This window comes from Protopterus annectens, chromosome 1.part0, assembly GCF_019279795.1.
Source record: "Protopterus annectens isolate FY-2018-M chromosome 1.part0, PAN1.0, whole genome shotgun sequence".
In the NCBI taxonomy this organism is placed as follows: Eukaryota; Metazoa; Chordata; order Ceratodontiformes; family Protopteridae; genus Protopterus; species Protopterus annectens.
Window position 1 is genome coordinate 1,681,551,275 of NC_056725.1, and position 13,048 is coordinate 1,681,564,322.

Genomic DNA, 13,048 nt, shown 5'->3' on the forward strand with positions numbered 1-13,048 from the left:
AAATGGTCGTCATTTGTGAATGTCAACATGCTTCATGTAAGATGCTTGCGTTGCAACCTTATTAGAACTTTGTGTATATCAAACTAGGTTTGTACAGATGTGTGAGAAGGATTTGTAAAGTACTGAGCTTAAAGATGCATCCACAGTGTACCCTACTGGAAAAAAAAAACAAATGTATATACACTATTGTAACTGTTTGAATGTGTACATTTTAACGGGAAACTGGAACACAAGAGGTTAACTTCAGAAAAATAGCTGAAATTAATTTGTGGCAGTAAGGAGACACAATGTATAAAACTAGGGAACATTCTGCATCGTCTTGCAAGTGTTTTATGACTTCCAGCAAGCACCAATATTTGAGTAAAAAAGCCCTTGTGTATGTATTTTCACAGGTAGATGCTAAATGCTACCAGCTGCATCATTGTTTTTTTTGAGCCTGGGAACTGAAGTCAGATGACAAGAAATGTAATTCTGCCAGTTATTCCAGCAGTAATATTTGAGATATTAATTAGTGAAGTCTCTCAGCGAGAGAGAGATGTTCATAGTATTTCACTGTTGCAGTCATTACTCTTGGGTCCCAAAGGGGTCAAGGCCTCCACTGCAAAAAACCCTGTCCCCTCTGATAGGGACTCAAGGGCACTGGACAGATGGGGGGAAAAAGGTTTAAACTTCTGCTACCTTGGCTGTGAGGGCTTTAAATTGTCAATTTCATATGCTTAAATATCAGCAATACTTATTGTCACTGCTTAAACAGAAAATGTTAAATTCTGAATGTGAAGAAAACAAGGAAATGCAGGATTTATTGCATGCAACTGAACAAGTGGGAAAGCATACTTTGCAATGTGGTTTTGGTTCTCCGGAGGCCTCTTGCAGGGCCGCTGTTACAGGTTCTGTCATTAGGCGGCATGCTTGGTTAAAGGAACAGAATCTGCCTGATCATGTTAAAGCAAAATTATTAGATGCTCCATTACAGCATGATACTTTGTTTGGTGTTAAAGCAGAAGAGGTGTTGAAGAAAATGGAGGACAAAGCGAAATCTATGCAGACAGTTAAGGATTTCTTACAGATGCAGCCACCCAGATTTAGCAGGAACTGACCTACAAAGAATTGGTCCTTTCCAGTGTCAGACAGGCCACAAAGAGGCAGATACAGACACCCCAGAGGCAGATCCCAGCCCCAAGGCTCATACAGGCCTAAACAATGGGGTGCTTCTACCTCCAAAAGCAGAGAAGACAAGTCACAGCCATACAGGAAACGGTCCCAATGACTTTCCTCTGCCAGAACCAAGCACTTATCTTTTGGCAGCCCCCTTAGGGGGAAAACTAGCACTTTTTTCACAAAATTGGCACATGATCACCCAGGACAAATGGATCTTGAGCATAGTGTCTCAGGGCTACAAGTTCCACTTTCACACCCTGCCAAGGGCAAAAGGTATGCCAGACCTGCCACACAATCAATGGGCAGAGGCACAGAAGCAAGTTTCATCCCTCATGGACATGAGGGCCATTCAGCGAGTACCACAGCAAGAGCAGGGACAAGGATTTTACTCGAGACTTTTCTTGGTACCCAGAAAGGTCAAAGCCTGGAGACCAATACTGGACCTGTCTATTCTAAACACATTTCTGGATGTTCCAAAATTCAAAATGTTGACTCTGCAGCATGACCATGCTGGGCAGGAAGGCTTAGCTTGTAATCGGAGGGGATAGGGTTTTTTGCAGTGGAAGCCTTGACCCCTTTGGGACACAAGAGTAATGACTGCAACAGTGAATACACTCTAACATCTACATTTATGGTAGGTACACAACTTTCTTTTTCTTTATTTTGTCTTTGACCTGACAACATCAAGATTCACTCACCGCATCTGCCTGGCTTGTTCTGAAGTAAGTGTACTAGGGTACAGTATAATTATTTTAGATATAGTCAGGAATATAGCAAAGCTTAGTGTAGATATGTTTCTTCATTTGAGACTGTCCTGCAATGTTTTAAATATTTCCTGTGATTCTGAACTCTGATATCACTGTACATATATATTTAGTTTTGTCTTTTTTTTTTATTAAATATATTTAAACATTTCATTGTGGCTGATCTTTTTGAGACATAGTTAAGTTCTGAGATTACTTGCATATTTATTTGGTGACACTGTATGGGCCACTCCTAATAGCCTTGCTCTTGGTCAAACTACCATTTGTATTGATGGTAACATTACGCAGGAAGATTGTACATCCTTTGTTAAGGGCCTTAAAGTAGCTGATAACGACGTGGCTGGTGGCAGTGATAAGTACCTTATGGTCTGTGCAAAAGGGGGCATAGCTAGTAAACCTGTGACAGCCTTTCCCAGGTGTGTGTGTGTAAAACAAACCTCAAAGTGTGTGTGCCAGCTACGTGGGCAGAGACATGAAGCACTGGTTGAACAGAGAGTGTTGGAGATCTTGGATTGGACACTCAGCTGATATCTGAACTCTATAGCTGTGCCAGTGGGGAGTTGGGGATCTGGAGAAAGAGGGAGAAACCAGCCCTAGACTGACTGTGGTCTCTGTGTGCTCTTAAGGAAAATTGCACTTGATGCAGTGAGCTGCAGCTGGAAGTACTGTGCATGTACCTGTCATCCTCCCAGTGTACCTCCCCCGTTGTTGCCAGTGGTGAGGATTGAGGCTCCTTGCTTACTGGGTCAGTGGTGGGGCGTCAAATATACTAACAGCACTCCTGAAAGGAGGCATGATTGTCCCCCTCTAGAGGTAGCCAGGGTCACTTATCCCTGCATCAGAGAGCCTGGCTAGAAATTGCAAAAGATTCATGGGTGCAGAGGAACATTTCTAAAGGTTATGTAATACCCTTTTCACTACTCCCTTCTTTTAACAGTAAACAGAATTCAAGAATGTTCCACCCAATCAGAAGAAAGCAACAGCACTAGAAATAAAAAAGCTGCTACAAAAAGTCATCCATTTCCGGTCCCCCAGATCAGAAATAGTCCTGAACTTAAGATTCTTTTTAGTGCCAAAGAAAACAGGACTGGGCATCAATTTTGGATCTCTGCAATCGGGACAATTCAGTTCATGAAGTTCTGCATGGTCATGGTTCAGTCCATTCTGCCTTTTCTACACAAGGATGACTGGATGTGCTCAACAGATCTACAGGATGCATAATGTATGAAAATGAACTGTTGAATCACTGACATTTCTGACTAGGAACCAGTGCTCTGCCCTTTGGTCTCTTCACACCCCATAAGGTGTTCACCACGTCCATGGCAGTAGTGGCAGTTGACTTGAGACTGCAAGGTTTACCTGTGTTTCCTTATTTGGGCGACTGGCATATAACTGCTCCGATCAGGCATCATCTGACCAAAGCGCGAGATTATATACTCCAGTAATGCTCCCACCTAGGAATTACCATCATTCACAACAAATCTTAACTAGAGCCCACTCAAATGTTAGAGTTTATCAAAGCTTTGTCTGGCACAGTATCCTTGACAGCCTTCCCCCCCTTTACCAAGAGTACAAGCCGTACAATTCCAGGTCAAAAAGATGATTCAAAATTCCTCTCTGTTCGATTGATCCTTCAAGCATTGGGGTCAATGTCTGCTACAATAGTTTTGGTTCAGTTAGCAAGATACCACATGAGAATTTTTCAGTGTACTATAGGGACTCATTTATCTATTCTTCAACCTTTATCCGCCCAAATCAAGATAACTCAAGCATGCAGAAATTACCTACTGTGGTGGATTTACTTTGATCAGATAATGCCAGGTTGCCCCTTCACTCTCACTTAGTCCAAGGTCATAGTTGTCACACATATTTCCCATATTGGGTGGGGGGGGTATTTTGGGGGGGAAGACCGTTCTAAGCAGATTGTCCCCTGAAAAGGGCAATACACATCAGTGTCCTAGAAATGAGAGCTGTCTTCCTAGTGTTGCATGGCTTCCAAGACGCACTCCCTCCCAGGACCTTTGCGGTTCAGATGGACATAGTCATTCCTCTGGTGCATTAAAAACATGGAGGCACCAAATCCTACCCCTTGTATCAAGAAGCTTTGAGACTGGGGCAATGAGCGATCTCATCCAGTTGATTTCTGATAGCATCACACCTTCTGGGGAAATTCAACCTGATAGTAAAGGTAAGCAGGTCTGTTCTAATGCCTCACAAGTGGTTACTCAGCATGAAAGTTGCAGAAAAGATATTTTGTTGATGGGGCCATCCTTGCTGCAACCACTTTGCATCTCCCCTCAACACCACGTGCAGCAGGTTCTTTGCCCTGATCCCCCCACTGGGGGAATCGCCGAGATACGCTGTTCTCCACGATTGGCCTCCTGATCTTCTCTTTGCCTTTCCCCCCAATACCTTTAATCCTCAAATTTCTTCAGAAAGCATTTTGATTGAAGAGTGAAGAGCACAGTCATCCTCATTTTTCCTTATTGGCTTTGTCAGATTTGGTTCCCTTTCTTTGACTCCATCTGCTTTACACCCCATGGATTTTGGATCCAGTTCCAGATCTCCTGGCTCATCTGACAAACATGATACATCTTAGGCTTGAAATTGACGACATGGTTTCTCCACTTCCGTTGATAGCAAGACTGCCCAGGATTTCCTCCACTGTCTGCTGCATTCTTTTGTCCTCCCACAAAGCAACAAGAAAAATTTATAGAAGTAAATGGAAAAGGTTTATTATTTGGACACAGCAGAATGACAGTGATCCCTTTTCAGCTCCAGTGCCTAAGGTTTGAGATTTTAGCTACAGTTTTTAACGAAGGTGCTAGTTTTTCAACTATAAAAGTACAACTAACTGCCATTTCTAATTTTTACATTGAAGTAAACAGTTTGTCTTTGGCTTTTTCTAAGCTTTGCAAGGCTTTTATGAAGGGAACTTTTCTTCTTAGACTCCCTTTTAAAGATCCCACTCTTCCATGGGATTTGAATGTAGTTTTACAATCTTTGACCCAATCTCCCTTTGAACCATCAGTGAAATGTGAAATAATTTTTTTAACCTGGAAGACTGTTTTTTTAGTGGCCATTGCTTCTCCTAAAAGAGTATCAGAACTTCAAGCCCCTGTCTTCTAAACCTCCTTATTTGATTTTCATAGGGATAGAGTATCCTTACGAACTAACCCATCCTTCCTTCTTAAGTTGGTGCTAGAATCCAATATTAATCAAGCTATCAACCTTCCAGTTTTCTTCCTAAATTATTCCGACAGAGTATTTGTTGCATTTGTTGGATGTTGACAGGCAGTTATAGTTTTACCTGTATAGGACAAACATTTTCAGGAAATCAGATGAATGTGCCTGTTTTTCAGATTCAAAATTGGACAAAGCAGTTATTAAAGTAACCTTAGCCAAATGGTTAACTGATTGTATTTCATTTGTGTACAGAAAATTAGGTTTGCCTTTGCCAAAACCTCTAAGAGCTCATTCTGCCTGGTCTGTGGCAACCTCTTCAGTATTTTTATTCAGATCTTCCTTGGATGATTGTGCAGCTGCAACTTGTGCTAACCATCATGCCTTTATTGCTCATTACAAATTGGATCTGGTCTCTAGGGGAAGAGCAGCCTTCGGATCAGCCGTGCTGAGGAATATCCTTAGAGTCCTATTGGGATTTAGGTAGCTGGGACAGTTGAGAAATGAATGAAAATAACAGATAGTTATGTACACACCATAATGTTCCATCTGTATTTTCCAGTTTCATTCTACCTCAGTTTCCCTCCCTACAACCCCCTACCAATTTGACTTCTGGAAGGATTAGAAGATGCTACAGGAACCAGTATTCCTTTGTTTTCCAGATACTAATATTTGTTGTTCACTATATTGACTAAAAAGACAGCAAACAATGGTGTAGTAGGGGGTTAGTGCATTATGGGTAAGAGAGGAGCTTGAGCGCATCAGTGTTTCACTAGATGTAAAAAACCTGCCGAGTCAGATCTGAGAGTCCGATCCAAACCCAGCAGCTGAAGAATGAAAGTGGACAATGCAGATGGAACGTTATGTTGAGTGCATAACCCTCCCCAGGTCTGACTGAAGTTACCAATGGTCTGGGCATGTGGAAGGTGCCCTTAAGCTTTGGTCACCTGTTATATGCTGGGCAGGATAAGACAGATAAAGCTTAGGCAACTGCAGCATTAATATATTAAAACATCTACGGTTAATGGTACGTTTACTTACACAATTGTACTTTCAATATTGTTAGTAAGACTACATAGTGCTTTTTATGGAAAATGGTTATTTTATGTGGGGTGAAGCAAGTACAGAAATATACAGCATGTTTTTATTTCATTTTTGATTAATCTAAACAAGCCAAGTGAAATTTCAGTGTTAAATCCAGATCTACAATATTTGATACTACACTGTAACATGCATAATAGTGGTGTACTGTTTATACTGCAGCATACTGCAGAGTTTTCAGAGTGATTATATTTTGATTTGTTTTACAGTTTAACAAGAGCTATGCATTCTTAGCCAAAATATTTATATGATGGCTTTATTTTTAATAGATGCAACAACTGGGGGTGCTGCTACTTCAAATTATGCAAATCCCAACTGGGGCCCTGGAGTGTCCTCCAGCACCAACGGCACCACCACCAATCCTAATCGTTGCTGGGAGAAGGTGATTGTAGACGGGTCTGATATGGATGAGTGGCCTTGTATTTCCAGTAAAGACACAGAGTCATCTTCCGAAATTATCACCGATAACAACAGTGCCTCGAACCCTGGTTCAGAGAAGAGCACCCCTTCAGGGGGCACATCTATCTGCAAGGGAAAAGGAAGTCAGTGTCAAACTGGAAGTGCTAGTAATGAATGTACTTTGGGAGCTTGGAACTCTGGTCTAAAGCCTAAAGCTGTTCAATCTTCCAGTCCTGCCCTTGACGGCAGTGGTGGACTTGGAAATTGGAAAACCTTGTGTGGCCAGGACAGAGTCAGTCCCATTTCCAGTTCAAGCAATTTTAACCCAAATACCAACCCATCTGCTTGGCCAGCACTTGTCCAGGACACCAGTTCTAGGAAAGGGACTTCGGAGTCTGAGTGTGGAAACTCCAATGCACAGCTTAGCACAACAGCTCTGAATTCTAGGGATCAGCAGTTAAAGATGGAAAATGCGGGTGTTAATTGGAATTTTCCTGGTGGAGAGCAAATTCAAATGCATAACACTGATGGACCAAAAAATGAAAACACTAACTCCTTGAACTTAAACTCGCCAAACCCTACAGAGAATAAGGGAATAACTTATGTAATGGGTCTGGGGAACCCTTCCAGGAATGCTGATACCCCTTTACAAAGTACTGCAGAGAAAAAATCTGGGAGTGCAGGATCTTGGGGTGGGGTTAGGGGTGCTTCTGGAACTGACACAGTATCTGGACAGAGCAATTCTGGAAATAATGGGAACAATGGAAGGAATGCCGATGATTCTTGGAAAGGTGGTCCTGTTCAAAAGCCTAACGGATCAAGAAGCGACTCTTGGGACAGTAGTAGCAGGTCCACTGGTGGAGGGAGTTGGAACTTTGGGGCTCAGGACCTGAGTGAAAGCAGACGATGGACTGAAGGGAGCAAAACATCTGGGGTTTCTCAGGGAGATTGGAAACAGTCTGGGTCTGAAGAACTGAAGATTGGGGAATGGAGTGGTCCAAACCAACCAAATTCTAGCACTGGAGCATTGGACAATCAAAAGAGCCACTTCCTACCTGAAAACCAAGGCAGTTCCCAGACAGTGTTTTGGGGTAGGTCTTCCAGCTCCACAGGAAGTGAGGTTGGAGGTCAAAGCACTGGAAGCAACCATAAAACAGGAAGTACTGACAGCCGTAACTCTGGCAGTCGGTCACATAGGGTTCCACCTACTGATTCACAGGTAGTCTTGCAAAATTTTCTAAGTAGAAGTGACTTGGACCCCAGGGTGCTTTCAAACTCTGGGTGGGGCCAAACTCAGATTAAACAGTTCACATCTTGGGACATTGAAGAGTCACCCAGAAGGGAGTCAAAGTCTGATAAAGGAACAGATGGGTGGGAGAGCTCTGCCACACAGACAAAGAACTCAGGGGGCTGGGTGGATGAACCTAGCCAAAGCAATCAAATAAAGTCTGGATGGGGTGAGCCTCCTACCCCTGCTGAATGGAAGGATCTCAAAAATCAGACAGGGCGAGTTGAGTTTAAGAATAGTCCTGGTTGGTGTGGAAGGCAAGATGAAAAGACTTCTCCATCTTGGAATAATGGTGCCAACAACAAAGATCAGGGATGGTGTGGGAGGCAGACAAATCAGAGCTGGTCATCTGCAAAGAACAGTTGGGTAGAAAATACTGAGCCAGCAAAAGGTAGTGGCTGGGATGATGTGGGAAGTAAGCCAACCTCTGGTTGGACTGATAACAGTCAAAATGAAATTGGAACTTGGGGCAGTACTGCAAGTGCAAATACAAATTCAGCTCCAGGTTGGAGTGAACAGCCTAAACAAGCCAACTCGTGGAATAAGCAGCAAGAAACCAATGCCCCTTGGTGTCCACCACCTGGCAGTGGGCGCCCATCAAATCCCAACTGGACTAGTGGGCCGATACCAGCTCCTTTGAAAGATGACGAACCCAGTGGCTGGGAGGAACCTTCTCCCCAGTCTATTAGTCGAAAAATGGACATTGATGATGGTACCTCTGCTTGGGGTGATCCTAATAGTTACAACTATAAGAATGTAAACCTGTGGGATAAAAATATGCAAAGTAACGGGCAGCCATCACGAGAACAGAGCCTGGGTAATGCAGCTGCAAGCAAGTGCCAAGGTAATGTTTTAAATTCCTTTCATTTAACTAGTGTTTGATGTTCTCCATATCAAACAGCATTTCTTGCATAATGTAAAAGAAGATGTTAAGTTGTCTCTCTCACCTTCATTCTTGCTGGTTGGGTTTGGAGCCGATCCTCTGCTCCGACTCGGCCATCTACTAAAGCTCGAGAGGTATTTACTGGCTCGAGGCCTCCCCATATCCCACAATGCTTGGCGCTAGATACCCAGATCTCGTTTGCCGCTTCAGCTACGAGGTTGTGTTTTTACTAGCTCAGGTCGTATTAATCTTTTTTGGTCTTATTAGCTTAAAATCTACCTTTGTATTTTTCTTGTATATAGATAGTCTTTTCCTTTTAGTATAATTAGACCGTGTATCCCCTAGTTTGTCCCACTCGGGAAACTCGTTTTTTGTTAGAGAGTTTCTACCCCCCCCCCTTGTTTCTGCTCCTTAGTGGCTAACCTAATAGGAGTAGTGTTTAGCCTTGTAATATTTGTATATATATATATTTATTAGTGGATAGTTTTTAAGTGTGGTGTGATAGTTTTTCTTGTTATTATTGTTAGTTTAACTAGTGCGTGTGTGTGACTGTTCCTGTGTGCCTTGTTTAAGCACTAGTTTAATATTCTCTCTTTGGTATCCCCTTGCCAGTATGTCCAAGGATACCAAAGTTTCAGGCTTCAAGAAGTGTGACTCGTGCTGTCAGATGATGTCTCTGATGGACGGTCACACTTCTTGTGTTTATTGCTTGGGTTCTCTACACCTGCAGGACTCCTGCTCGGTCTGTCACGCCTTCAGCCCGAGAGTCCTGCAGGAGCGTAGGAACAAGCTTATTTTGAGAGGCTTACTTAAGCCAGAGGGATCCCCGGCGAAGCCTCAGTCGGGGAAATCCTTAAAGCCCGCCAAGCCGTCGGCTCCCAGTTCGGAGCCATCGACGGGCAGAGCATCTGCTTCCTCTTCGGTTCCGGCTGGAACCGACATCTCTGGACCTCAATCGGCTCTGGCTTTAGTGTCGGAACCGTCTTTGGGCCGAAAACGTTCTAGGTCCCCTTCCCTAGAATCGGTTCGTTCGACTCTGAGGTCACCATTGCTTCCGTCTGAACGAAGCCATAGGTCCCACTCCTCTCGGTCCTCCAGGCTATCCAATCATGACTTGGAGAAGGTGGTCAGTCGACTCCTTAAATCATGGGCCCTGGCCAAAATGTTAACCAACCCTTCTCAACAGACTGTGGCTGTCCCTGTGTCTTCAGCAGTTCCTCCTCCAACTCCCACTTTGTGTTCAGAGCCGGAGCTGGTTGGGGCTCGAATCTTGGAAACGGAGCTGATACCACACCTTTCGGCTTCTTCGTCGGCTCCAATCTCTTCATTGGTTCCTTCCTTGGAGGGATGTGGGCGCCGGGACTCCTTTGGCTCCGAGGGGGCGAGTGGCATCGGACCCTTGTCCGACCCCGTTCTCCCTCTCGGGGCTTCGGCGCAGGTGAGCTCGGCTCCGACATTGGCCTCGGAGCCGTCCCTCTCGGTGCTGGGAGGGGTTCACGTCTCTTCGGAGCGGGGACCTTCTGCTCTGCTTGATAGAGGCGCCTTTGAGGTCATGAGGAGCGTGCTGACTCCTGGGTTGGCTCCTCGATTGGCCCCTTCGGCTCCTCCCCCGATGGTGCCTGCATCGGTCTCTGCCCACCCTCCTGACCCCAAGCATGGAGAACAGACGCTCCAGGTCACCGCATTGGGCATATCTTCCTCTTCCGAGGCCTCCCCTGATCATTCAGAGGAGCTCCCTCGGAAGAGAAAATGTAAGAGGAAACATGTCGACTCCCCCGAGTCAGTCACGTCTGATACCGACTTGGAGGATTCGGAAGGGTCCCCAAGATCCCCCTCTGAGGATGTCTCTTTTTCAGACATCCTAGAGATCCTTAAGCGGAGGGGAAACTGGACTGCCCTTAACCCTTCCGAGGACGAGTCGGTATACCTGGACGCGTTTGGTTCTCACCCTTCCACCTCCTGGGTGTCTCCACCCTTCGACCCGCTGATGGAAGTAGTGGCTCGAAGGGCGTCGTCAGCCCCGGACACAGTGGAACCAACTCCCCGCAGGCCCACTAAGTTCATTACAGCCCCACCCAACAAACAATTTTTGACAAAAGGTGTCCCCGTTGATGCCATGGTGGTTGCAGCAGCCACAAAGAAGTTGGCTGACCCTTCAATGCCTGTCCATCCACCTAATAGAGTCTAGGGCAATGGACAGGTATGGGAAGCGGATGTTTTCCTCAGCGACTTTTTCCATGCGGTCGCTGAATTATCTATGCCACTTCACCCGCCTTCAAAGGGATCTTCTCAAGGAACTGGGTGATGCCCTTCAGGATCCATCAGCTGCGGGGGCTCAAGATAAGATCAACTCCCAGCTGGCGACCCTTAACTCAATCGTCAACTCCTCCATGCGGCTCATTTCTTATGCAGCCGATGGGGCGAGTAGGGCCGCAGGTACAGGCGTGGCTTTGAGAAGACATGCCTGGATGCGGTTATGTAACTTTGCTGACCCCTTTAAGGCATCCTTCACCAATGCCCCCTTCGATGGTTCGGCTCTGTTTGGACCACAGGTGAAGGATACCCTTACCAGGTGTGAGCAGGAAGGCAAGACTCTCTCTGCCGTGAGAGTCCATTTTTCTACTCCCTCTAGACCATACCCTAAAGGTCAGAAGAGTGGGAAAATGTGGTTTCAGAAACCCCAGGGAGTCGTGCCTGACACACGTGGTGAGTTTCCCTCCAGGGGCAGGGGAGGGAACAATAATAGACACTGCCCGAAGGGCAAAGGGGGTCCGCAAAATCAGGGTAGCAGGGAATCTTTCTCTGGCAAACCTTTACAGCACCCCTGAGGGGCTGCCTGACTGTCCACATTCGGAGGCAGTCTGGGGAAGATTGTCACTGTACCCAGAAGCCTGGCAACTCCTCACACAAGACAAATGGGTATAGTCCATCATATCAGAGGTTTACAAAATCCCCTTTGTCCACACTCCTGTACAAACAACCAAGTCCCTTCCAGATGTTCCACCCGGTCTAAGGGAACAAAAAACGCCAGAAATTTCAAAACTGCTAGAAAAACAGGCCATCCAACCAGTCCCAGCAGATCAGCAAGGATCCGGAATTTACTCCCAAGTTCTTTTTGGTACCAAAAAAGACAGGTAGGGGACTGGAGACCCATTTTGGATCTCAGCAGGTTAAACAAATCTGTTCAAAGAACGAAGTTCCGGATGGTCACGTTTCAGTCCATTCTACCCTTTTTGGGTCAGGACAATTGGATGTGCTCCATAGACCTTCAGGATGCGTACTACCATATCAAAATGGGCAGGCACTCCAGAAGGTTTCTCCGCTTCCGGCTGGGAGCCAGTCACTATCATTTCAGAGCCCTGTCCTTTGGTCTCACCACAGCCCCCAGGGTGTTCACCAAATGCATGACAGTGGTTACGGCTCACCTGAGACGTCGAGGATTCCAGGTGTTTCCATATCTAGACGACTGGCTCCTTACTGCTTCCACCAGGCATCAGCTACTGTGAGCCAGGGATTATACCATCCAAACTTGCTCCAAGCTAGGTATCTCAATACATTTCGAAAAGTTTGCATTGTCGCCTTGTCAGTCTATAACCTTTATAGGCGCAAGATTAAATACAAAAGATCTGTCTGCAAAACTTCCTCTAGACAGAGTGTCAGACATTCACCAACATGTGCAGGTCTTACTACAGTGCAAAAGGTTTCAGGCCAGATTTGTACTAAAAACGTTGGGTCTCATGGCAGCAGCAATCATACTAGTTCCCCTGGCTCGTTTTCACATGCGGATTCTTCAGTGGATGCTTTTTACTCAATGGTCTTTTCAAAAACTTCCGATGTCTCACAAGATAATAATCACTCAATCATGCAAAGATCACCTGGCGTGGTGGATGGTCTCCCCTCTAGTACTCCAGGGCAGACAGTTTCTTCTTCCTCCTCCTGTTGCCACGGTGACCACGGATGCCTCCCTGATCGGGTGGGGGGGGGGGGCATTTTCAGGGCAGGACTGTCTAGGACACTTGGCAACCTCTAGAGTACCACCTGCACATAAACGTCTTAGAGATGAGAGCAGTGCTTTTAGCATTGCAAGCTCTTCAGGACTCTCTACCCTCTGGGACTATTGCAATTCAAACAGACAATATGTCTGTAGTGTGGTACATCAACAAGCAGGGCGGAACCAAGTCCTATCCCTTATGTCGAGAAGCACTCAGACTCTGGCAGTGGGCGATCTAGTAAGTGGAAACGTTTCTCTTTCTGGGCAGAGGCTAGGAATAT

The 13,048-nt window shown here is 45.5% G+C and overlaps 1 protein-coding gene across 1 annotated transcript in view; it reads left to right on the forward strand.

The window, feature by feature from the left end:
• The window catches only part of TNRC6B (trinucleotide repeat containing adaptor 6B), a 2,803,754-nt gene that overhangs the window by 312,785 nt on the left and 2,477,921 nt on the right, over nt 1-13,048 (forward strand). The window contains exon 3 of the mRNA XM_044074422.1: nt 6,476-8,737. Within this exon, the coding sequence (XP_043930357.1) occupies nt 6,476-8,737 (2,262 nt within the window). The remainder of the gene's footprint in view (nt 1-6,475; nt 8,738-13,048) is intronic.